The following is a 27,776-nucleotide window of genomic DNA, read 5'->3' on the forward strand; positions in this document are numbered from 1 at the left end:
CTCTATATAAATGATTTTTATAAAGACAAATTAATATAAGATAAGAAAAAAAGACCCTCTTTAAAAATCTTTCGATCCATCGCTTAACAAGTGTTTGGTGGTGTACAGTTACCCAAACGTAATGTAACTTTTGAGGATAAAAAGGGACAAAAATTCTGTGTCCGTCAACAAACAAAACAAAAGGAAAAGGCCATATCTTGATTCAGAATTGGAATCCAAATATAGAGCCTTTAAAAAAAGTATACGTATTTGCAGATCATTCTGCGCTGAACCTTGGAATAATAAATGCGAACCCATGTTTTATCAAAGAGAAAGGAATTTAATAGATTAATATGAATGAAATAGACAGTTTAATCCAATTTATTTGATAAAGTTGTAGATTCTAATAATGAAACCCTACTTATGTTAAAATAGTCCAACCTATCTTATTATACTGCAGTGAAATATGGTTGGTCTCTCAACTTTGTAACCAATAAACATGAACTTGAATCAAAATCATCTATGCCAACAGTCAAAACATTTATCATTACCAACAGTCAAAAACATTTATCATTACCAACAGTCAAAACATTTATCTTTACCAACAGTCAAAAACATTTATCATTACCTACAGTCAAAACATTTATCATTACCAACAGTCAAAATATTTATCATTACCAACAGTCAAAAACATTTATCATTACCAACAGTCAAAAACATTTATCATTACCAACAGTCAAAACATTTATCATTACCAACAGTCAAAAACATTTATCATTACCAACAGTCAAAACATTTATCATTACCAACAGTCAAAATATTTATCTATGCCAACAGTCAAAATTCAGATTAAATTTGCTAAATCCATTACTAGCGTAAACCGCGCGACAGTCAATCTTGCAAAGTTGGCTGAACCTGATATGTATTCAATATCTCTTAAATCAGCGACCGAGTACTGGCTTCATGTAATCAAATCTAAAAACTTTGTTGTATGATGCATTTACTGCAAGATGGTTTTGCTTCTGAGATAAAGCTTTTACTTATAATAATAATACTTAATTTTGACCATGTTTGGGATAATCAGGGAACATTTTCATTAAAAAAACTGAATAATGCTTAAAATGAATTGAAAGAAAATTATTTTGCACGTTGGAAAAAAAAACTAAATTTGATGACATTCATTCTGGTTATGGGCAACAATTACGAATTTACAGGAAGATAAAAGAAAAAATATATAATAGATACAAATTCAAAATTAGACTTGGATAGCAATATAATTAAAATATTCACAAAAAATAAAATTAGCAATAGTTAACATGAACTTTTGAGTAATAAACGATTTTAAATCGATTCATTTTATGTTCATTTGAAATATAATGTTACATTTGGAGTTTAGTAAATATATTGGCATACCACCTCCACCAATTCCATTTATATACATATATAGTGTAGAGTAGTCGTTGGTATTACACCAATCCTAATGGTATTTGCCTCTGAAACTTTCTAGAAATGATACGATTTCCCTCTTTATTTGTGACGTGTTGGTAACAATCCTTGTAATCGGGATTTAGCCAAATAAAATTCTGTTGTGTTCTGTTCTGTTCCAGTCGCTTAAAAACAATAACACGCACATCCAATTTTTCGACGCTGGGATCTGAATGTCATGAACTACTAAGCCTAAATTATAATTTCTTGAGGAAATTTTGGTATATTATATTATCTTGATAGTATCTCTGAATGTGTAGTTTTTTTTTTCTTTTTCTGTTCATCAATTTTGAAATTGACGAACTACATAACACTCGCACATGTTTCACGTTCTTGCATCCGTCGTAAGTAACTGTGACGTCATTTGATTTAAAATGTGGGACCCATCGCCAGAAATCGTTACAAAACTTGATAGAAAGTTGAGATGTCTAAAACTGTTTTTGGTGATATTTCTTCCGTTGTTTATTGTCTGTACTTGTTTAACTCACTACTATTTGGGACTACCGGGACATTCACGCACGTCTCAAACAAACACAGAGGATGACGAACTTCTCAAAAAGGTACTTAAAATCGAACCCGTATACAGAAGTGGAAGAGAAAGGCGATCAATAGACGTTGCCGCCTACCGAGAAATGGGGTGGAAGTTCACACCTGAAGAAGCAAAAATGGTATTTAAAGCTTACTACAGGTGTATAGCCGAGCGCAAAGAGGAGTCGACCTTGAAATCCCACATAAAAGCGGTGCTTGCACTAGAAGGCCAGACGGTCAAGTTAGAATGTGCAACCTGCTTTCGTCCAGACCAAGATCCTTCAACATACGACTACGAATGGCAACAGTTAAGAACGCAAGATGGCGTTCTGCGATATGTCGAAGAAAATAACAGAATTGAAATAACGAAAGATAAAATGCTGACCTTTTTAGAAGTGGATGTAATCGACGCCGGACAGTATTTCTGTGTACAAACGCATATCCAAGAATACGTAGAAATATATCAGTTGGATGTTGTATTAAAAGAAAATAGAGTAACTCTACCCGAAGATGAAATCAAAGAATTGTTGAAACCAGTCGTATTAAAAGAACATAATTTGCGCGTTTTCACTTATTGGTCTTCGTGGAGCATGTGTAATCAGTGTAATAAGATTGGTAAAAGAAGGAAAATTGGCGTTTGTATGATTCAAAAACGGTACATTAATAAGCCTATAGAGCCGATAGACTTGCCTATCATAGCTTTATATCCTGATGGAATTCCATGTCGTTCAACTATACTTCCAAAGGAAATCTCACGTAACAGAGAAATCCGATTGAGACCTAGCGAAACTATTATAGGGGACTGCTACGTAGAATGTCCTACTACGCCAGCCTTTTTGACAGTAACTGACGAAAACGGGAAAATTGTAGAAACCGTTGAAGCAGGCTTTTATTCTGCACGGTAAGTAATGTATTGAAAAGCTTAAAGATTTTTCTATTTCCCTTTTCTATAGTTCAATACTTAACAGTCATATAAAGGACATCGTAAAGGTCCGCAATTTTCTTGCACTGCATGTTATCTTATTCAACTCAATTAACTTCAGCATTTTTTTTGTTTAGAACGCTGCAAACATAACCAGGAATATTAACATTTTTAAAAGCTTGTCATTAAAGTGTAATCGATTTACACCATCTTAAGATTTGGAGACAATGTTCTTACTTATAACTATCAATGAATGCTTCACCTTCCGAAGAAAATATGCATTGTTTCTTATTCAAAACTAATTTTTTTATCATAAGCTTTCATAAGTCGCCACATCGGCAATGTTCGTTTTGCTAAATAAGTAATTAATCATGATTAATTACATTATTCTATATATGCTGTAAACATATATTATTACTTTTGACTTCAAATGGTGATGTGTGCAAATATCCTTTTGCTCAATGAGATAGGCAATTAATAGAACAAAATCATACCTTTAGTGACGTATCTTGCCCGGATTTCGTATTTCTGAACTTTTGTGCAAAGGAGCGTGTCGGATATAGAGTCCCGTTCACACAACCAAATATGCACATTTTAGTATAATGATCATTGATTGTCATACAAACTTACAACCAAATGTACATATCCCCTGAAATGCTTGATCCGTCCTGTAGTACGTGGGCTGAGATACCCCCCCCCACCCCCGTGCACCCCCGCTCATCAACCAAAATATGATTTTCATGTACCCTTATACCTCCCATTACAGACTATTTTTGTCGCAAAAAAATTCACTGGAGCATTTTTGTATTTTTCGTCTACTTTTTATATCTCGTTGAGGCAAAAATAATTTTTTTGAGTATTTTGATGTATGTATCATCATGTAGCCCAATGACTCAGCTTTACAATGGTACCAATACTGTTGCAGTAACACTTAGGGTTTTGGGGTAAAATAAATAAAGTGTACCCCTACCCCGCCGAAAAATTGCTTAAATTGACTTATTTTTCAATGTCAAAACCTCTAGAGTATTTATACGTCAGTAAAAAACGGTTATTAGGTATTTTCTGTTTAGTATTATCACAATTTATACTTCTAGGGTTCTTTTGATAAATTTTACCGATTTTCGTAGTCAGAATTTATCCAAAAATTGCAAAAATTGGGATTTTTGAATTTTCCGTAAAAGTCAGATAAATTCTACTCTACAAGTTATTGCTCGACTAAAACGTCTCAAATTTGGTATCAATCGATAGATAATTTTATTTTCTACATAAATAAACCTAAAAAAAACTAATTTTCAAGAAAGATTTTCCAAAAAATGGTAAAAATATTACCCCTACCCTAGAAAACTGATCACAGTATCAAACAGAATTCTCATTCACATCATACCAAAATTGTAGAACTCATATTTTAAGCATTCATTATTAAGATAAAGATGTATAAAATATATCTGATCAATTCAGGCGCTTAGTTTTTCCTTTTAGGGTGACAATTACTGTAAAATACTGGAAATTGAAGAAAATATTAAATTCTGTTTTTTTTTTTCTGAAGCATAAATACTCTAGGGACATAGAAAAACATGCCATTTTAAACGATTTTTCGGCGGGTTAGGGGTATATTATTTTCATTTTACCCCTAAACTGTAAGTGTTACCGCAACTGTTTTGGAATCATTGGAAAGCTGAGACATTTGGCTACATGATAATACCTAAATATGTTTAGTTTGTTCACACATGCTATCCCAGGAAGACTTAGACGGTCAAACAATTGAGTCACAAAAATCTTGGCTTTTTTACCCAGTGGTGTACAAATATAGGTTTATACTGAAAAAGAATCTGAGAATATTCTTTGGCGACAAATTGATTCGGTAATGGGAGGTATAAAGGTATCTAAAAATCACCATGAAGTTGATGAGTGAGAGGGGGTGCATGGTGGACCCTCCCAGCCCAAGGACGACTGCTTTATATATTTAAATTACACTTGTATAACATCTGTCTATGAATGAATGATTTTACCACTAATACTAACCAAATTTCAACGTACTCCACTAAAGAATCGTGCAAAATGTGATTCATGGTTGGAAAGCCTACATATTTTCACTTTTGCAGGCGTGTAGCTGAGGCCAAATTGAAGTGTAGGCACAATTTCGGCAGGGGGTCTGGCGGAGCCCTGGTAGGGGGTCCAGGGGGCGAAACCCCCACCCTCACCCCGAAGCTCCGCGGAGATAGCATTTTAGAGCATCATTTATGTCTCTCCTGGATGTATTTAAAAAACAAAAATTGGCAAAATTAAGTGCAGGCAAAAGCTTTTTTGCCTAACGGCAGCTACGCGCCTGTTTTGATATTTTGTATAAAATGTTATGATAAACAGAAATAAACATGTGGCTTTTCATACTCTCTGTGCTCTTATGAGATAAAAATTATATAATTCAAAATTAAGGGAGATAACTAATAATACACTAAAATAAAACAGAAACTATTGATTTTTCTATATCGATTATCTTCTAAGAGCAGACCGACTGGAATGAATGATTATACATATTATATTATAGACCTATGAAGCAACTTAATAACAATAATAAAAATATGTAGTTTTTTTTTAAGGTGTATCACATATTGCAGAATTTGCATGATTCTTACGAAGACTGCTACTTAATTATCTGTTTTATAATTTTGTGTACGAAACAGTGCGTCTGAAAATAACTCCGTAGTACACCCTGATGTGTGCATAATCTGCATTAAAGTTCATGATGATTGTATAATCAATACAAGTGGATATGTCGGACAGACGCACGTGGACAGACGGAAATATACTAAAAAATAGTTTTTCATGAAATCAGCCTCTCTTAAAGTTTGTGAATTCGGGCGACAAACTTTCTGAGAAAGTTTCACCACTTGTTTCAATAATTTTTGCAAACCCTTGACGTTCATTAGCTTTACATGGAGTAATACATGTACTTCCAATTTTCCCTAAAATTAATGTCTGCTAGTACTTGACAATTTTTCAACAAAGTATCGGCATTCCAATGTGCACCAATTGTGTCCCTCTCCTAGTCATTCTGTTGTTTGTTCTCATGAAGCGGAGTTCTTTCAAAATCTTGTGCAAGACAAAAAAAGGTTAGAGAGGCAAGATCCTTTAATTACACATATCTGTATATTGACGATGTTCTTTGATTATTATAATCTTAAATTTGGAAGAGTAATCAAGGGAACCAAGGTTATAACGGTAATCAAAAGAATGTAATCCAGGGACAAAGACCAGACATGGAAAACAGACATACACAACAAAGAACATAAAGTAACTAAAATCATACATACAAAGTAACAAAAGTAAATGAGCAACTCGGACTCCACTAAACACTGGGAGCATGGACCATGTGCACCGGTAGGGTAAGCGTCCTCTGCTTTTCTAGAAAACACCCGCCGAGTTGCTCATAAAAAGTCAAGTCCGGGGTAGACAAACGAGGGAAGGAAAACTATGACCCGTTGAATAAATCAGTTTTCATGGTGCTGATGGATACACCATAACGATCCACGAGTTGGAGAATGTCTTCCGTTTATTTATCCACCAGAACTGGAAATTAAAGAGACTGCAAACGCAGCTTCCATCGCGTCATTTTTAGACCTTCATCTCGAAATTGACGACAGTAGTTATCTCAGTAAAAGAGTATATAACAATCGACATGGTTTTGATTTTGTAACAAAGTGAATTAAAAATCCTGTGCAGTGATATACCAGGAAGCCCTGCATTTTAGTGTTTATAGTTCTCAGTTGTCAGAGCTAATAGCGGCTTTCCTGACCTATTAAGACGCCACCGTTACCTAAGAGTCAAACTGTACGCAGCATAAAGAAGTTTTATTTACAATATCCATATCTTATTGAAAAATGTTCTGTTTCCGACAAATAGATAATAGAAGATGGATATTCAAAATGTCAACAAATTAATTTTCTCTGGTGTATTTTAATATTATTTCATCTTGAACTTGACGCACCTTCCAGACAAAGTACAAAAACTTTTTAGAATTCTTGGTTAGGATTTACATAATGTTAATTGTAATGAATTCTTTTTATATTCACTTATTTATTGTTCATATCTTCTGTACTGTTTTGGCTATTGTTTTTACCCATTTTGACCGGTGGCAATTTGAGGCTGTCCAATTGTTTTGTGTTGAAATATACCGGAAACAATGGAAGCGGGAGGTTTAGCGCGCTGTCAGTCGGAGCGCCGCGTTCAGTTGAGGTAGAAAAATAGTGATTTTTTTCTGTCCACCGGTAAGACCTGTCCGTCACTGTTCTTTCGATATGGCGCTTGTATCTACATCATGTGGTTCTGATAATCGTGTTGTTTTGTCATAAATTTGGAGAATTTAGATCCAGGTGAACCGATTTGTATAGGACAACATTTTCGAGGTGACTGGCATACTGTCACCATTTTTTCTAGTCCCACGTTCTTCAAAATTTACCTGGATAGTGAGAGAATTAAAGAAATAAATATGGCGGGTAAAGACCACAGTCCAAAACGATGAAGCAGATTACCTCGCTAAAGAAACAGCGGAAGAAGCCAAAAACTTGTCACCTGAAGACAATATCATGACTGTACATGGTATAAAAAAGGGAGCAGAGAAAAGTACAGAAATAAAATGGCAAAGAAGATGGACAAATGTAGATAAGGGCAGAGCATTGTTTGAGAAACTCTCAACTATAAACCTAAAACCCAATTCGATCATCCAAGCAAAATATGTTCTTAATATTGGTCCAACTAAGAACAGGATACTCAACTCAAAAGATGCTAAAAATCTCAAACAATCTATGAATTAGAAAAATGAACATGACCAGCCTATAACATCAGTAGATGGCGAAACAATAGGAAAAAAACTAAAAACAAACTGGAAATCGTAGCAATATTCATCAACTCAAGAAGATGCTTCCAGACCCTTAATTCTTAATCTTAATTCGGAACATGGGCAAGCACTCGGAGATAATGTACCTGTGGAAAATAACACAAGGAGTGAAACCAATAAAGACGAAACTATTGGTGCCTTGAAGCCGTAAGATTGAGGATTGAGGTCCAAAATAACTGACACAATTGTGTCCCCGGGACTTTTTTTTTACAAAATACGACCGTAAGTAGGAAGGCAAAATGTATATGTAACTTTTCGATTCAAGAAACAGCCATTACAACTCCATTTGAATTAAAGTAATTTAAAAAATTTTTCTGTGAATTCCCAGGACAAATGACATCTTAAAGTTGCATACCATTGCAAAAATTGGAAAATAAGGTTTTCAAAATCATTATGCCAATGGTACGATGATCGAAAAAATTCTTCACAAAATTTACTTGAATATATGAATAATATTGAAAATCCACATTTTTACCTTTTCTGCTAACTGACAGCATGGAGGCAAATTACTCACACATGTAAACAATATTCATACACTTTTGTAGTAAATTACAAATATGATTTTAAAGTACAGATTCTCAGCTTTATTTTGACTACTTTTAATCAGAATACACACAAAAAATCCTGTCGATCGCAAATTGACTCGTTCTCCAGATCAGAATATCTTTGATGGCGCTCTTTGATCTCCTGCTTTAAGTGGTGTTCGGTCTAGAGAAGCATTTACTAAGTTCTATTGAGTTCAACGCGGCGAAAGGAAAAACTGACATAGATCCCCCCCCCCCTTGAATGTCCTTAGTCTCTCTACGTCCCTGCGTAATTTTGATTTTGATTTATCTTAACGTGTTCTTTCATGTGGTGTGGTATTGAAATTGCACATTTTTGCAAAATGTCCAGCAAAATGATTTTTTGATTATGGCTTTGCCAAAGTGACTATTTCCTCAAAATAGAGACAAATCGAACGGTTATTCCTAATATAGTTTCTGGTGTTATTTCCCTTCTATTGAAAATATTTTATCTACACGTATATACATTAACATAGTTTTTAAAATAAAAGCAGATAGGATTATTCTAATTACATATTTTTTTTTCATGAAGAGTGGCTGTGTGTTGGTTGCTCTTCCTCTATGATGTGAAGTCAAACTGACTCGATCAAACCAGAGGTGGACATACTATTAAATGGTGTCCAGTTGCACTGTTTGTGAACATAAGAATATCAGGTTATAGAACTGTTCACCCATGAACAATATATATATGTATATCCTAGAAAGGGATCAGGAAATACAGGTATATTTTTACATTTGTATACCATCACAGCCTTATATGAAATTAAAACAACCAGTTTAAATAGAACATCAAAATTGACAGTAGCAAGCTATAAGGAAACAATAACAGTCAAACAGTTATATTTTGTTTCTATTTCAAGACATTTTTGACTACACTTCACCACTTAATGTACATGTATAATCAGTTGTTTCAAGACAATGAAATTACAAATGTATTGAAGTCCCATTTACAAAGCACTGAAACTTTAATTACTTGCCATGATATGTTTTCAATATTCAAGGACAAAATAAAACAAAAAAGTTAATTTAAGGAAATTATTAGAATCTCCAATTTTAAACTAAAAAGTAGCAGTTATAATCCACTCAGGTTCCGCATGCTGAAATTTAATGCAGATTCCTAGAAATATGTGTCGGTATATATCTTTTTGTTAATCAAACAAGTCCATATTTTAAGTTTCTGACATCGATATACTTTATCATCATGCATGAATGTCAAATGCTGTTTATCAATAAAAAGGTATGTACAACTCAACTTAATTATTTGTGAGTTGTTATGTTGACATCCATGTGGTCTTGGTCAATCATAATACCGAGGTTACTGGTGTTGATGCTACATGCCCACAGAACAAATCTTTGATAGCTTTGATTTCCAGTACGACAGTAGCTATTCCCTCTCACAAAAACAAGTCACTTTTCTCTAAGAATAAACATCCTCTGTCTTAAAATTTCACTAATTTGACGGTTATACATTACATTTTATATAAAACTAATATACTGTAATATTTCAATATATTAGTTACAAATATGGACCTAAGGAACAAATATCCGAATAGTCATTTTTAAAGTACCTTTCCAAGTCTTATTGGTGTATGTATACAAAGTGTACAGTAAATTATTTTCCTTTCTTCACAAAATGTATGTCTAACACTGCAAGACAACAAAGATCTTTGACTAATAAAATGTAATTATGCAGTAGTTTTATTAGCATTAAATAAAAGTTATAGAAGAATGACAAATTTCATTAAATTAAGACTCGATTTCTTTGAATGTACAGATGGAATGTCAACAACTGTCAATATTCTTTAGTTTGTTTGTGTGTGTGTTGGTTTATGGAGAACAATTAGTTCATGCTTTGAAAGCTCTGATTTGGTCATGCAGACGAACAGGAATTAAACAGCATTATTCATAAAAATTGAAGACGGGAAAACTATGACATCTCAATATATCATGTAGTTATTCTTCAAAGGAATTAAATAGGTCTTCCTTAATTTGGTAAATCTCTTGGATCTTCAAGCGATTGAATTCCAGTACAACCTGATTCCATTACTTTTTTAATTTAACTTATATTATTTTTCCATTAATTATTATATAGATAGCAGTATTTTAACGAATATTCCCAGTGAAATAAATTTCGATAATTCACACTGAAATAAATTCGGTAATTTCATTCTCGGACTTTCTCTCGCCAAAACGTCACAACTTTAAAATCAATCCGCGGTTTACAAAATTTGAAATTTATGTTGAAAATAGCAACGAATAATAAAGGAAATCAATATAAAAAATAGGATAATCAATTGGTTATCACGAATAACCAAAATATGATCACTCAAGCCAAGAACACAGTAAGATTTAGCGCACGGAACAAGTTCCGCACACTCGTTAAATCTATGCGTTCTTCAGCATGTATCTTTCTTCATAGCTTCAGTTCAAATTGTTTGTACGATCGTCTAGAATACCCAAAAATCAGCCTGCTTAATATTCGTCAATCATATCGAAATCGTGGAGTCTCTAACAGTCCACCATTACTTCATCCTCGCTTTGCAAACGCTTCAAAACAGCCTCAAAATGTCGATTTTTTGGTCTTCATTTTCATATTTTAACCACTTTATTTACTTAGCCATTTACATCCAATAATTATTATCAGAGGCAGACGTAGAAAATGATAGCAGTAATAAGACATATACTGCCACTACAATTTCCAAAGAAGATATAGTGGAAAACCATAAATCTGTGCTATCCTCTTTTCGTCTCTCTACCAAAGACGATGATTGTGATCTACAGTCTATGTGCTAGATTCCTAAACTCCACAAGAATCCATACAAACAACGCTACATAGCTGGATCTGCAAAATGTACCACCAAACCCCTTTCAAAGGTTTTAATTTCTATACTAACAGCTGTCAAAGATGGTCTCTAGTACTATCACGACACTTGTTACTCCCGTAGTGGTATTATTTCAATGTGAAATTCTTTATACTTCTATTCCCGATACTCGGTTAAAATCCCGTCTCAAAATCATTATACATCGTTGTTACTCCAAAAAGACGGTTTACCTAGATAAAAATGTTGTTCTTGGTAGATATTGCTTATACTTTGTAAAAAATAATTCCAAATCATCTTCCAAATACTAATATACCAAAGATGCTTTCAAAATGCTGGAAATTTTAATTGACACATATTTGTCCAGTGTGGTGGATGCGTTTTTCAACAAACGGTCGGCATTCCAATGGAAACAAATTGTGCTCCTCTACTTGCTGACCTATTCCTTCACTCATATGAAGCTGACTTTAAAGTTGATCTGATCCGAAAGAAAGAAAATAGTTAAGCTAGATCCTTTAATCTTAGTTTCCGCTATATAGATGACGCATTATCGTTAAACAATCCTAGCTTCGGGGATTTGATACATCGCATCTACACCAAAGAAATTGAGGTACATTTGAAAAAGGATACTACAGACACTGTAAATTCAGTCTCATGCCTTGACCTACAATAAAGATCGATGGTTAAGGAAAACTATTGACCAAACTATACGACAAACGCGATGACTTTTCATATTGTCAACTTTCCTTTTATCTGTGGCAACATCCCTTCAGTACCTGCGCATGGAGTGTTCACATCACAACTCATACGCTATGCCAGAGTTTGTCGTAACTACGCGAACTTTTTGTATCGCGCTAGACTTCTTACAATTGGGCTTCCTTCTGGAACAGGGTTATGTTGCTACAAGATTGAAGTCACCACAACAGACGTTTTATGGTCGTTATCATGAACTCGTGGATCGTTACGGTGTATCCACCTGCACCATAAAAACTGATTTGTTCAACGTCTCATAGTTCTCCTTACCTCTTTCGTCTACCCTGGACTTGACTTTTTATTAGCAACTCGGCGGGTGTTTCTAGAAAAGCAGAGGACGACGCTTACCCTACCGGTACACCTGGTACATGCTCCCATTTTTAGTGGAGTCCGAGTTGCTCATTTACTTTTGTTACTCTGTATGTATTATTTTGGTAATTGTGTGCGCTTTGTTGTGTTTGTCTGTTTTCGATGTCCGGTCTTTGTTCCTGGATTGCATTCTTTTGATTTGCGCTAGAATCTTGGTTCCCTTGATTACTCTTTCACATGGAATGATGGGTTATATTTGGTGTTTTTAGAAAACTCTGCGTCACTTTTGTCATAAAATCACATTATTGACCAGACAAGGGATGCAATTGTGTCAATTAAATATAGACGCGGGGTATCCCATACTCGAAAAAAAAATTACATTCCCCTTTTTGAAACGATTGTCCCGACAAACCGTTGTACCATTTGGTTGTATTTTTTGCTCTAAATCATATCTCAAGTCTTTGAAGAAACATTAAATAAGCTTGAATTCTATGAAAAGGGTGTACTTCATGCTTTTTTAGAAAGCATATTCATTTCCGGTTTCTTTACAAAAAAACGCGAAACGAAAATTACATTATCTTCCCCCCTTTCCCGCGTGAAAATTAGTGGAATTCTCCAGTCTGTACGGCATTCCCACTGTATAAAACTTGGTTTAACCCACCTTTCATTTTGAAATGCCTGTACCAAGTCAGGGCCATTGCGGTGGATTTGCCCTGATATTGTCATTTGTTGTACGGACTTTCCTTTTAGACTATTCCTTCTGATTAAACTTTGACCAAGTCCCGTTGTTAGTTGCATTTCAAAGTGTGTCAAAAAGCAGATATGGATGTATTATAATAGTAAAAATAAATTCAATTTCTTACTAGAGTCCTTTTTAATAAATATGCATTAGGTTTGTGCACGAGAATCGAGACGTATGTAACGTTCGCGATAATTTTACAAAAAAATATTAGAGGAACTGGCACAACCAGTAAAACTCTTGCATTTTTAAGATGGTAATTTGAAATTAACTTGATATCATGAGTTTTGGTTGATATAAAACATTTGAAAACGTTGAAAAATATCGTAGTAAATTAAACTGCTGTATACACAAAACAAGGAGTCATTCTTTGAAAATCGGGAAATCCGAATTCGGTAATATTAAATCCTTCGACTGAAAACACCTAATCAACAAACCCAATCGGAGCTCCTCAGACTTCTAATGCACAGATAAAAAAACTTGGAGGCACTAGAGGCTAAAAACCACTAATTCCACTTCCCATAGGCTTCTATGCTAATTTCACAATATTCAATGGCTTCTCTGGACTTTACCTTAACTTTAACCTGCAGATGACTATATATCAGCATGATTCTACATATGTCAGCTCACAATCCTCAGAATGGCATGTGGGGTTAGCAGACTTGCAGTGCAGTACTGGTCACCGGAAGTGAAGGGTCTATAAATAGCATGGGAAATCCCAGTGTTTTCACAAGATAGGGGTATATTTAAAAATCATTATGGAGATTAGGCTTCACATCACAAGAAGCAAAATGCACCTATAAAATGTACAGAAATGTTTTTCCTTTCAGAAACTCTTTAAATTTTTAAAATAAGATGAGAATTTTTTTCACAGCACTAAGAGGAACAGGGGTAATTTCTGCGTAGGACTATTTTTGCGTACGTTCCAAATGCTCATTGGTTGAATTGGTGGTCTGTAACCTAAAGGGTCACTTTTTGTCTTAGAAAAAATAAATAACTATACAGGTATCTTCCTACACACATACTGAATGCATTTGCAAAGTTTCAGTGAAATGTGACAAGCACTTTTTTAAATATTTGATTTTTAAATATAGGGTAACCAAGTTGTGCGAGCAAAAAAGTGAAAATATTCTACCATACTGAAATGCATTAAATATTTGCAAAGAACTTTTTCTGACTTTTCAAATAAAAAATATCAATCACAACTTGTTTTTTAACAATATTAATGAAGAAATAGTTTTAAAAGTAATCATTTTCTGAGAAATTGGTCTATTTTTAAAAATTTATTTCTGACATGCCTCCCCCTTTTTCTTGATCACATGTCAAAAATCCTAAATCTTTAAATTTTCACAAAAGGTGATATATTTGGCATTAAATTTGTAAATACAGTGTTTTCACATTAAAACATGACCAGTAAAGAGCACCTAAAGCAAAAAAAGTGCTCAATAATGGATTTTCCATGTTGCCATAGGGGAATGCTTATATGGCCTTAACCGCAGTAATGAAAGTGAGTTTTTCCTCATTTCTAACCTAATTTTTGCTCAGATCTACACAAAACTTGATTTCAAGTGCTTATTACTACCATATTTAGGTAAATATAGCCCTCAAAGTTTAATATTTGATATTTTTACTAAATTTTCTACACTTTTTACAAGATAGGACATAAAAATCAGCCAAAAAGACCAATTTTCCATAATTTGGACCTATAACTTAAAAAAATGCATATTTTGAAGGATTTTTGTAGTGTATTCCTCTCATGGCAAAGTTAACAAGATCTTCAAGTAGTTTAAAGCTATTTCAAGAAACTTTTCATTTTGCCATGGCTTCAGCTTAAGGCTAAAAACCACTAATTCCACTTCCCATAGGCTTCTATGCTAATTTCACAATATTCAATGGCTTCTCTGGACTTTACCTTAACTTTAACCTGCAGATGACTATATATCAGCATGATTCTACATATGTCAGCTCACAATCCTCAGAATGGCATGTGGGGTTAGCAGACTTGCAGTGCAGTACTGGTCACCGGAAGTGAAGGGTCTATAAATAGCATGGGAAATCCCAGTGTTTTCACAAGATAGGGGTATATTTAAAAATCATTATGGAGATTAGGCTTCACATCACAAGAAGCAAAATGCACCTATAAAATGTACAGAAATGTTTTTCCTTTCAGAAACTCTTTAAATTTTTAAAATAAGATGAGAATTTTTTTCACAGCACTAAGAGGAACAGGGGTAATTTCTGCGTAGGACTATTTTTGCGTACGTTCCAAATGCTCATTGGTTGAATTGGTGGTCTGTAACCTAGACGGAAGAATCTGGCCGGAATTTGACCGATCCGATTCTAAAATTATAGTTTTACTGGTTGAAATTTTTACCATTACTGTTTTTCCTAGCTCCTGAAATCTAGTCTTTTCTCTTGATTATGATGGTGCAAAAAAGTCAAAATGATGGGTTTTTCATACCATTTTTCACCTACTTTCTGATTCTTACAGAAACTGACACTTAAGAGTCTACACTTTGGTTTCGGCACATTTTCACGAGAACTCGCTTTCAGTTGATATTGATTATTTTCATTAAGTTGATGATATAAATAAACAAATGGATATAACCCAGCAGGAAAACTTCAACCGTTAATAGAACATTTCAATATGTGGTCATAAGCTCTCCGTTTATGAATCTCTGGTTGTAACAAAAGCCCGGTCTGTCATAACAACGTATTCCAACTAAAGCACTCTACTATAGATAAAAGTTTAAGCGGTGATTATAAGAATCATAGTGTATAGAAGAAGACAGTAAGACCACCGACGTCCCTGCAGGGCAACATCAAAGAACAGATTAGAACTCATAATCTTTTGGCAGAATCTTCATTTTTACATAAAAGCTATCATATATACTGTTTTTAGTCTGTATATTTTGCAAGACATCTGTTGTTCGTTGGCACCCGTCTGACAGGCACACTGCGAAAAAAAAAAAACAGACCAATGCCAAAAAATCAGACTCAACGCTGACGAATTGGTATTCGCCAGAAATGGCAAAAATCTCGTTGCATACAAAGGAAGAAACAAGAAACATGTGAGACTTTTAAACACATTTTCGTTTGGCTAAAATAAAAGTTGGCAAACCAAAATTCATAACTAAATACAACAAATATATGTACATGGGAACAGATGACTTGAACGATAAGGTGGTCAGCTTTATGGAGGTAATAGAAAAAGTATAAAGAATTGAAAAAAAGTGGTCGTAAATCAAATTTAACCAGGGTGAACAAACCTATAGGAATGTATTGTGAGTTCAGACAGGAGGCGAGGTATACACAAGATAACAATGTAGAAATGGAGTAGCACCCTTTATGTGTTGAAAAACATAAATGCCATGGTTCCGAATATTATAAACAATCCCTTGAATAAATGATATTTTAGTACTTGTAACTTATAGTCGAATTAATTTGTAAATATATATGTTTATGTCAGCATAAACCAGAACGCTTCATTTTTCAAGACATGATTAAGGTATTTGGGTAAGCCGCTCAAGTTATTGTAGTATACTTTGACACATTATAGGCAGCGCCATCATTGTCTAAACGTTACAATCCTATTTACTGTCACTAATACAAGAGTGATACGACAAAAAAAACGACATACATGTCCAATTAATTGAAAATGATAATTGATAATTTGAAAGATAAGGGAAATAATACGTTTAAATAAAAGGGTTCCAAACAGAAGAAAAACACTAAACTCATAACAAACAAAAAACAATAAGAATAAATATACTTCAGATTTGTATTAGTATATACATGTACAATGTGGTTATTATCATTTTAACACATGTACACTTTATTTACTTCATATGTCATCTGTAAGTTTTTTTTATTAATGTTTATCGTAAAAAATAAAGCTTTTTTTCTATTTGCATTATAAACCAGAATTATACATTTAAGTAGGATATTAATTCCATCATATTGCATTCATAAATCCAAAACTTCTTTATTAGATAACTCTGTCTATTTGTATACATGTAACTTCTAGTGACCTTAATCCGCGCATGTGCTGTAAGGATCGATTCTTAAAAAATCTTAGGTGTCTTCCTCGAATGCCAACAATTTATATGTTACCTATTCCTTGAATGCCAACAAAAATATTTCAATAGATGTTTATATTATAACAATAGGTGTTTTTATAACAATTAAAATGTTTTACAAGTATTTAATTGTTGAGATTAATATACCTTTTTTATATGGAAAACAGTAGATTTTTAAAAATATGTAAGAATATAATAAAATTGAATTATTAAAATTTGTAAAAATATAATAAAATTTTAACATTTTTTTTACTTTTATTTAAATAAATGTATAAATCATATACCAAAATATTAAAGAAATTCAGAAATTCCATAAACATTTTTCCAAACTCTGAACTTTATATTAATGATTTATTTCATTCTTTCATTCATTCTAACTTTTAACTAATTAATATGAATACATTTATTTTCTACATTTTATGCCTCATGTGATATCAATTTATAGTAATAAGAGTATAGTCCTTAAACCACTTACAGCAAAAACGGATTTTCTACATTGTGTTATTAAACTGAACAAAAACTTCATACTTGGTAACTTTTCCAGTACTAGTATTCCTACATAACTTGAATGATCGATTGAAATATCTTCAAGTTATTGGACTACAAAAAATAATTCAAAAGTCTATTGTGCTATACATGTACATGTATGATTTTATGAAGAAATGCATGAGTAGAAACAGCAAAAAAAACAAATAAAAAAAACAGATTTTAACAACTGGAATAACTATCTGAAATATGAACTGAAATAACTCACATGTAATTTACCTATCTGTTAATTAGTATTAATGTTTTAATAAGCATGCACCTTTGTTGTGATGACCACTGACACCTATTCCTTGAACGCCAACAAAATTTTACAGGTAAATTGCCGGTAGATCAAAGGATGTTGGCATTCGAGGAATAAATCAAATCTTATTACGAAGCGAAAGCGGTAAATCAACAAGGAAGACCCGTTTCTTTGATGGACTCAAGCCGTAAAAGGAAAATGCAAGGATCATTTGTAATTTATGTATAGTGATATAATATGGCACAAATGTGGTCAGTAATTGTTATTATTTATTTGAAAATTAATCAAGAGACAGGTGAAATGAAATGAAAACAGGACATGTGCTTACCTATGTATCAGTAATTGCTATTTTTAACCAAGGCAGGCGCGTAGCTGCCGTTAGGCAAAAAAGCTTTTGCCTGCACTTAATTTTGCCATTTTTTTTTTTTGAGATAATATACATCCAGGAGAGGCATAAATGATGCTCTAAAACGCTATCTCCGCGGAGCTGCGGGGGGCAGACCCCCTGCCGTAATTTTGCCTACACTTCAATTTTGCCTCAGCTACACGCCTGCAAGGTGAAAGTATTTTTAACCCTGGTGATTGTCCTGTGGGCAATATTGGGAAGTAATGGCGAAAATCAAATAATTAGATTAGAGCTGTCGATCTTCTTTGATTAAAAAACGTTGTTTTCTCAATATTCTGTAGGTACTATTGACATTTATTTCTTTAATTAATTGCATTATTGCAAACTTATTTCATTGAATCAGCAAAATTCAGTAGAATCAAAACTGAACAAATTCGGCAGCTAAAGCAGCTTTAAATGTAATGACAAATTACTGCCAGCTGCCCAAGAGTAAAAATCAATACCATCACATGGGCCTTTGACATGTCCTGCTTCAAAAAAATCTCGTGTACATCAAAATGTTTCTGAATCATAGATAATACATGTTTAATCTTATATTGAGAAGTTGGACTATCAGCCCTGTCGTCAATACAGCAAGCGGCAGTGTCTATCGTTCTGATAAAAGGAGTAAGCCTACTGATTGCAGAAAAAAAACGAACGATGCATTGTTGGTTAAGTCATTTGAAATGAACGTGAAGTTTTTATGGTATAAGTTACTGTCTAATTCGTAATACACAACAATGGGATGTAAGCATACATAAAATTTATTGAAATATGAAAACTGAACGTCATCGCTCGTTTTGCAGTTAAAGTTTTTGGCGAAGTCAGTCTGTGCAATACAAGAGGCGCCCAGGAGCCTGAATCTATCACATGGTAATTTTTTGTCTTTCAAGGGCAATAACTCTAACAAGGAGCTGCCCGACAATTTTGACCCAAAGAGGACTTTGGTAATATCATAAGGATCATTTCATCAATTGAAAGTTTCATTCTTCGGTCAATTGAACTAAAAATGGTGTTCCGGGACACTTGCTTTAAATTTGTGTAATGCTTTATACTGATTATAGACGAGTTCAACATGCTTCTTGAATTATGTTACCAGTGTTTTAAAAGGGTTCATTAATTTACTTCTTTCACAACATCAATATACAGTATTCATTCTCTATTCGTCTGAATATAGCTGAAATATTGCTGCTCGGACGTTAAACCCCAACAACAAACAAAATTCTCTATTCGGTATCTGATTTGACTCGCGTCTATTCGTCATACTCAAATTTAAATTGGCCTCTTTTGCTTGAAAAAAAATGAATTCATATTGTCAAATTATATATTTGTCTTTAATAAGTGTCTGGATTTTCTGTTCCCTCAAAACCAAATTCCTTAGGCATCATAGTTATAATGACATGTTTTTGTGCTTAATCCAAAGGCAAACATTACGCGTCGCATTCTGATTTTCTTTTCCGTGTATTGTTTTATAGTCTGATTTACCAGGCATAACTGAAGAATTGTCTACTGTGTTCAAAAGGTCTAATGCAGAATTTTGTGTTTTATCTTGGACGCCTCTTTCATATCGTCTTCTGTAATAACTTGCTTCCTGTTTTAGGGATTTTCTTCTGATATTGGGCACCTTAGTTGTATAGGAAATCATTCTGTCCTTCTTTGAAATTTTTCCGCTCACGATTTTCTTAATCAAACTAGGATCATCTATAGATGGATTTGGCTTCCTCTACTAGAACATTAAGAAACTAAAGTTTACGACATACGTTTCTGTGTTTCGATGGGTCCAACCCAGAAGCTTCCATTTCGGAAATGGATGACCTTATTGGGTTGTCACTTTGTGCATGAATTTTTTAAAGGAGAATGGTTCCTTGCATCATTGTCTTTTGATTCACCATGCAAAAATTTCACTCTCCTTATCCTTTTCCTTGTAGATTTTTCTTTTTTCTTCTTCTTCTTCTTCTTCTTCTTCTTCTTCTTCTTCTTCTTCTTCTTCTCTGTACCTTTTCATTCTTCTTAAGTCCCTTTTATTCAATAATTTACTTTGAATTTGTGACCTTTTCCTATCCATATTTTTTGTAAGAATGCAGGTTAATTTTTTTTGCTTTTTAGCGACACTGGTATCCGTTTTGATATCCTGTTCTAGTGTTCTGCTTTGTCTTAATAAATTTAGGGGAAAAGATATACACTAATTTACAGTCCAAATATGAAATTTATTTTATTGAACCTCTAAAGTTTTTATATATTTCGACTAATACGGCTATCGGATAGTATATATAAACTAAGAATATGTGGACACATTAAAGTTTGTTTAGGGTATGCTCGATTTGTCAAATGCTTCAGTTGTGTAATGCATGTTTTATACAATTAAAATTTAGTTGCGTTTGGCAATTCAATTTAGACAAAAACGTCGTATTTTTTTTCAATATAAAAAAATAATAATTTTCAATATCAAGTATGTATTTTTTATCATTAGAAATTCATTTTTAATATTTATAATCAATTTTTAATATTAAGAGAAAAAAAACTACTTCTAAGGTTAGAAATGATTATTTTTTTTTTTTTTAATATTAGAAAAGTAATATTAAAGAATCAATATCAAATAATAAGAAAACAATTTGTAACAACAATCGTTCTTAGATATTAAAAATTCAATAATCTTTTTTATATTAAAAATGCATTTTTTATTTTAAATTTTTTTTTTGTTTTGTTTTGTTTTTTTGGTTTTTTTTTTGCAATTTTAAGAATTTCTTATATTACATAATGATTTGTTCAATATTAGAAAATAATTTATAATATTTGAAATTATTTTTTTTTACTTATAGAATCTTTTTCTATATATAACCAATCCATAGTTGTGGCATGTTTCTTTTCTTCAGTAATGTTGGTAATTAAACTATGGTTTTAAAATGATTGCTTGTGTCTGTGAATGTTTTGACTGGGAGGTGATGTATCTGGTCTTTTTTCTTGTGATATTGGAGTACGTCAGGGTGAAATTTTTTCTTCTTTTTTTCCAGTGTTTTTTTTTGTCAGACCAAGAAGAATATTTTGTTCATAATGATGTAAATGGGCTGCAAGATATTAATGATAAATGTGTAAGATTCGGAACCGCGATTGGACATGGAGGTACGATGGTCGCGCGGAAGTGCGATGGTAGTACGCCGAAGTGCGTTCATGATTACGCTGAACTGCGATGGTTCGACATGATTGTTGACTGCCAATAGCAACGAGGAAATGCGTTGGCCACTGCGAGGAGGTGCGGTTTTTTGTACTTCGCTAAAATGTTTTGACTATCATGTAGATTCTTTCCGTTGACACTGTAAATATACGATTATCTTGAAATTCTACAGATATGATATTAGTTTACATGCAATCAGAAAAAAACTGCTTTCATTTCGTTCATACTTCCATCTATTGAGGAAATTAAAGAAACAAAATTAATAATTTTGCTTCATTTTTTACCTATACCCATTGGAAATTTGAATAAAACTGGCAGTCTCTGTATGTGTGTCATCTTATACACTGCTGCTAAGGTTATCAAAGAATGATTCAGAGGTCTAGAATGCGTAATATGAAGAGAAACGTGCCAGTCTTGTCCACCGAAACGTTGAATGGGGTACCAACGCACTTCCGCGCATTTGCGTTAAACATCCAACGTACTTCAGCGTTGACCATCGCAGATCAGCGCGACCATCGCACTTTGGCGTCCCCATTGCACTTCCGAGTTTTACAAATGTAAAGATATGCTTAGACCATACATAATGGTATTTGTATTATTTTATGCTGATGATACAGCAGTTTTAGCTGAAACGCCTGATGACCTTCAGAATTTTTTACTGTAATGAATGGAGTCTTGGTATTAATGTTGATAAAACTAAAACTGTTATATTTACGAAGAGAAAGTCAAAACGTAATTATGAGTTTAAACTATTTGGATCGGTAGTTGAAATTGTAGATTCCTACTTTTATTTAGGTATTGTGTTTAATTATAATGGAAAATACACTGTTGCAAAATAGAAGTTAGCAGCGCAGGCACAGAAGGCTGTTTGCCTTATATATAAAATTGCGTAGTATTCCAATCCCTGTAGATCTTCAGTTAACTTTGTTTGATTCCCTTGTTTTACCCATATATAGTTCTTTATTCTTGTGAAGTGTGGGGATTTGAGGATATGCAGGTTTTGGAAAAGATATATTTACATTTTTTGAAAAGAGTGCTTGGGTTACACTCCCGAACAACGAATTATATGGTTTATGGGGAGACTGGTGCCTATCCGCTGGCAATAAAGGTTAAGATTAGAATGTTGTGTTTCTGGTCAAAACTGCTCACAAATCAATCAAAACTATCAGGTATTATGTATCAATTACTTTTCAAAATGCACTCAACAAATCTTTTGAAGTCAAAATGGATCGATTTTTATTAAATCGATTTTAGATGACGCAGGTCCGAGTTATATTTGGGACTGTCAGTGTGCACTGGAATCAATTGAGATAAAATCATGTATACAACAGATTCTAGAATATCAATTTATACAGAGTTGGTATTCTAATATGTTGAATAGCTCAAAGGGTCAGTTCTATAGTTCATTTAAAACCGAGTTCAAGTTAGAAAATTACTTAAAAAAGTCAAAGGAAAAGATACGTCAGAGTTATGCGAAATTTCGTTGTATCAGTATACCATTTCCTATAGAAACTGGACGATGGAATAACATACCTCGTGAAGAGCGTTTCTGTCATCTTTGTAATGATAGATTGGTTGGCGATGAGTTTCAATACCTATTTGTATGTACAAACGATGTTGTACACCAACTGCGTGTAAAACCTAATTATACCGACCTACTACCACAAGAATCCATCTCTGTCGAAGATGAAAGACATGTTGTCGTTATGCAATGTTACCGTTCTAAATAACATTGTCCTATATATTGACAACATTGGCAAACTTTTTTACTTGAATCGACAATATTGAACTCAATTCTCCCCTGTGCATATCAATTATACCTTATACATGTATTGCAGCCGGTACTTTTTATTGATCGTGGTAGAATGTTAACTGTATATATGTTCGTTACACTTCTGTCATGTTCTCCATAGTATTGTATGTTATAGTTGACTGCTACTTGTTACAGTCCTGTACTGTCTGAGTGTATAATAAAATCTGAATTTTAATAGACCCTATTTTTTAATTTGTATTTTTACACATTTCAATTTTCATTTCTTTTTTGTTTTGGAGGTCGAAGTGGAGAGCTTTAACACATATTTGTTCTTAATATAAAGTAGTATTTATGTTTTTGTGAAGTCAAATGAAGTCATTTATGAAATAGGACCCCCACCCCACCAAAAAAACAAACAAACAAACAAATTTTTGCACAAGGCTTTTAATCATGAATGTGTTTTCATAATGTATAAATATAGCGAAGTCTAAGAAAATTAGCTTTCGTACAAATAATAGAACACAACAAATATTATTTTATTTCAGAATTTACATGAAGTTAAATATTGCATAGGGTTTTCAATGAACTTCAGTAAAAAGTACCCTCTCACCCATCCCCCTTTTTACAAAATAATTGGACGAGAACTATGTAATGCAAATTTGTATTTCCTGGATTACATGCCTACTTGTGAAAGTAATGCATTGAGTTACCATTACTTGTAAAACTTAATAATAATTTATGTATTATACGTTTTTTTGAATTACTTGAAAACAAAATGTAATGGATTGTAAAGTATTAATTACGCATAAGCATTACCCCCGTGCCTGGTGTGTGTATTAACGTGATATATAGTTCCTGCTTTCAGAAACACAAAAAATGTTAAGATTTACGTTATAGGGAGTAATCGATCATACTTTATATTTTATTTTAGTATAAACTTATGAAAGAGTAATCAAGGGAACCAAGGTTATAGTGGTAATCCAAAGAATGTAATCCAGGGAAAAAGACCAGACATGGAAAACAGACATACACAACAAAGAACATAAAGTAACTAAAATCATACATACAAAGTAACAAAAGCAAACGAGCAACTCGGACTCCACTAAAAACTGGGAGCATGGACCAGGTGCACCGATAGGGTAAGCGTCCTCTGCTTTTCTAGAAACACCCGCCGAGCTGCTCATAAAAAGTCAAGTCCGGGGTAGGCAAACGAGGAAAGGAAAACTATGACCTGTTGAATAAATCAGTTTTCATGGTGCAGATCTATACACCGTAACGATCCACGAGTTCATGATGACGACCATAAAACGTCTGTAGTGATTACTTCAATCGTGTAGCAACATAACCCTGTTTCAGAAGCCTATTTGTTAGAGTTCTATCGCGATACAAAAAGTCTGCGTAGTTTCGGAAAGCTCTGGCATAACGTATGAATTGTGATATGAACTCTCCATACGCAGGTGCTGAAGGGATGTTGCCACAGATGAAAGGGAAGTTGGCAATTCTACCCAAACGATATTCTTTCTTTCGGATCAGATCAGCTATAAGGTCAGCCTCATAAGAGTGAAGGAAATAGGTCAGCAAGTAAAGGAGCACAATTTGTTCCCATTGGAATGCCGACCGTTTGTTGAAAAACACGTCCACCACACTGGACAAATATGTTGTCGATAAAAATTCCAGCATTTTGTAAACATCTTCCTCTGTATATTTGGAAGATGATTTGGAATTATTTCTTACAAAGTGTGAGGAATCTCTTCTAAGAACTATATATTTGTATCTAGGTGTACCATCTTTTCAGGAAAAACAACTATGTATAACAACAGCCACATGTTTGTTCCTACTACGTTAGTCTAGACAAGTAAGTTTCCTTGCTGTAGGGAACGAACAAATTTTTATTAAGTTAGGAACCTATGCTTGTAGTGTCGTGAGAATTTCATTGTTTTTTTTTCCATAGATTGTTTTTAAGTAAAAATCGGTACTAAAAAGAAAACGGAGACATTATAAATCTAACAACGCAAAGGATACAAGATGGAGAAAGCTCAGGCACCCCAAAAGAGCCTTTGCCGAGTTACAGAACATTGAAATATTACCCGAGGGTATCTGAGATTTCCATGTCTTGCATTTTCAGTGGTGTTTGATTCTTTTAATATAGTTTTGTGATTATTACCCCAATTTAAAATGCTTCCATTGAATTAAACGTTTTATTGTCAGAAACGTCGCGTGTGTGTTTTTTTTTTTTTTTTTTCAACCTTAGATGGAATTGACGATATTTCACATGGATTAATAGAGGAATATATTTGTCTTTTTAGTGATGAGAATTCATGATTATTTCTTATCTGTAGCTTAATCCTAATTGTTTTGTTATATTCCAGTAACAAACCAACACTACCACCGATGGTCAAGCGAAAAGTCATTTACACAAACAAAGGTGAAAAAGTTGTCTTGAAATGCCCGGATAACTCGGAAAAGAAAACTTTGATCAGATGGCAAAATGGCTCCATACCTCTAAACCCACTATCAATTCAAAGAAATACACGAGGTAGAGTGAAGATTGACGGTAGCAATCGACTGCATATAAAGGGAATCCGATTTACAGACATGGCTATATATAGCTGCTGGTCCAAGACAAAACTCATCTGCACTATGAAGGTTATAGTTACAGAAGGAGTAGACAAAGGCGTCCATTTAGCTATTACCAAAGTTGGTATTGGGTTGACAATTACTTCCCTTGTCATATCCTCCGCCCTTTCTTGTTATAAAAGATCAACGAAAAAAGCTAAATTCTGACATTTATTATTACCGATGTCACAGTGCATTATAATTAATACATTAACGGATGGTTACAGAGACAAATCCGGAAAACGTTTGATAATAGAGGGTTTTTTTCTGAATTAGATGCAAGTATTAGTTTTAACTAAAAAGTTATCATAAAAAATCTCAAATGAAAAAAATTAGGACGTCACAATACTAAGATCTTTTATGACGTCATACCTTATACGGTTCGTTCCTTCGTGTACTATTATTGGTTTGTTTCAAGTGGTTCGTTTCAGATGAATCGGAAGCAGAATTAGGGAAAGTTCCTTCGTACCGGTGAATGAAAAACAATAGTACGTGGGCTGAGATAAACCCCCGTGCACCCCCCTTCAGAACGAAGTAAACTTACATATGTATGTATCATCATGTAGTCCAATAAGTTAGCTTTACAATGGTACCAATACTGTTGCAGTAACACTTAGGGTTTTGGGGTAAAATAAATAAAGTGTACCCCTACCCCGCCGAAAAATTGCTTAAATTGACTTGTTTTTCAATGTCAAAACGCGTAGAGTATTTATACGTCAGTAAAAAAAGACCGTTTATTGGGTAATTTCTGTTTAGTATTATCACAATTTATACTTCTATGGTTCTTTTGATAAATTTTACCGATTTTCGTAGTCAGAATTTATCCAAAAAAACTGCAAAAAAATGGGATTTTCGAATTTTCCGTAAAAGTCAGATAAATTCTACTCTACAAGTTATTGCTCGACTGAAACGTCTCAAATTTGGTATCAATAGATAATTTTATTTTCTATATAAATAAACCACAAAAAAATAATTTTCAAGAAAGATTTTTTTTTAAATGGTAGAAATATTACCCCTACCCCTAGAAAACTGATCACAGTATCAAACAGAATTCTCATTCACATTATACCAAGAGTGTAGAACTCATATTTTAAGCATTCATTATTTATATAAAGATGTATAAAATTTATTTGATCAATTCAGGCGCTTAGTTTTTTCCTTTTAGGGTGATAATTACTATAAAATCGGGAAAATGGGAAATTTCAGAATTTCTGAATTTTCTTCTATATCACCCGTTATTTTCTTCATGTTTTTGATTTATCCCATTTTCCTGATTCTTACACTTAAAAATATGTTAAAATGAATAATTATTATTCATTGCATATATTTAATTTGTGTTATTGTAAACATGTTTAAGATGTAACTAGTGATGTGGTGTTCCCAGATTATATTAAATATGTTTTAACAGGACTTGACCTATACTTAGCAGTTTGGTGGGTGCTTTAAAAGAAGCTGGAATTACACGGAAGTCCATTGTCCCGGGTTTAAAGCGAGGTTCGTGATTTTTTTCTCTCTGTGCTTTTTGTTTTTTAGTTTCTTTTTACCTTCTGTGCTTTGCTCTCAATAAACTAGCGTAATGATATGTAGTAAATCAGGAAGCGGTTAGAGGTCTAGGGATGAGATTGCTCTGTGTATTGTCCTTTTTGTCGTTCCCTGACGTTGAATACATGTACTTAGTTTAACTGTGGACTCAAAATGGGTTTTATTCCTTTTACAGGGAGTATTTTCAAGGATTTAGATTAGGATGGTAGCAAATCTCTTAAATTACAGTCTGCCAATGGTTTGCCCAACTTGTATGTAGGCTGTACAGTACAGCTTAGAACGTCATCCTGTTGAAATTAGGAATATTATTATGAAGTTAAATAAACTTTGGCATGTCAAGAATATGGGTTAGAATAATGACTGTAGGATTGTTTTGTGGACAATTTAAGTATCATCCTTAATGTGAAAATTCGATGGGGAATGAATTTTGAAGTCCGCAATTTTTGTTAGT

The 27,776-nt window shown here is 33.4% G+C and overlaps 1 protein-coding gene across 2 annotated transcripts; it reads left to right on the forward strand.

Moving 5' to 3' along the window:
- Positions 1-1,710: 1,710 nt before the first annotated feature.
- Positions 1,711-27,776, forward strand: LOC148618930 (uncharacterized). Of its 2 annotated transcripts, none has more exons than XM_088578307.1 (2): positions 1,711-2,893; positions 5,017-5,458. In XM_088578307.1, exons 1-2 carry the CDS (start codon positions 1,839-1,841, stop codon positions 5,198-5,200), a joined length of 1,239 nt encoding a protein of 412 aa, XP_088434433.1. In that variant the 5' UTR covers positions 1,711-1,838; the 3' UTR covers positions 5,201-5,458. The 2 variants fall into 2 exon arrangements, with proteins under 2 accessions (XP_088434433.1, XP_088434432.1); XM_088578306.1 differs by lacking the exon at positions 5,017-5,458 and adding an exon at positions 25,537-27,776 and having other exon boundaries at positions 1,720-2,893.

Source organism: Perna viridis, chromosome 4, assembly GCF_037379345.1.
Source record: "Perna viridis isolate PV_CMFRI_1.1 ecotype Kerala chromosome 4, ASM3737934v1, whole genome shotgun sequence".
NCBI lineage: Eukaryota > Metazoa > Mollusca > Bivalvia > Mytilida > Mytilidae > Perna > Perna viridis.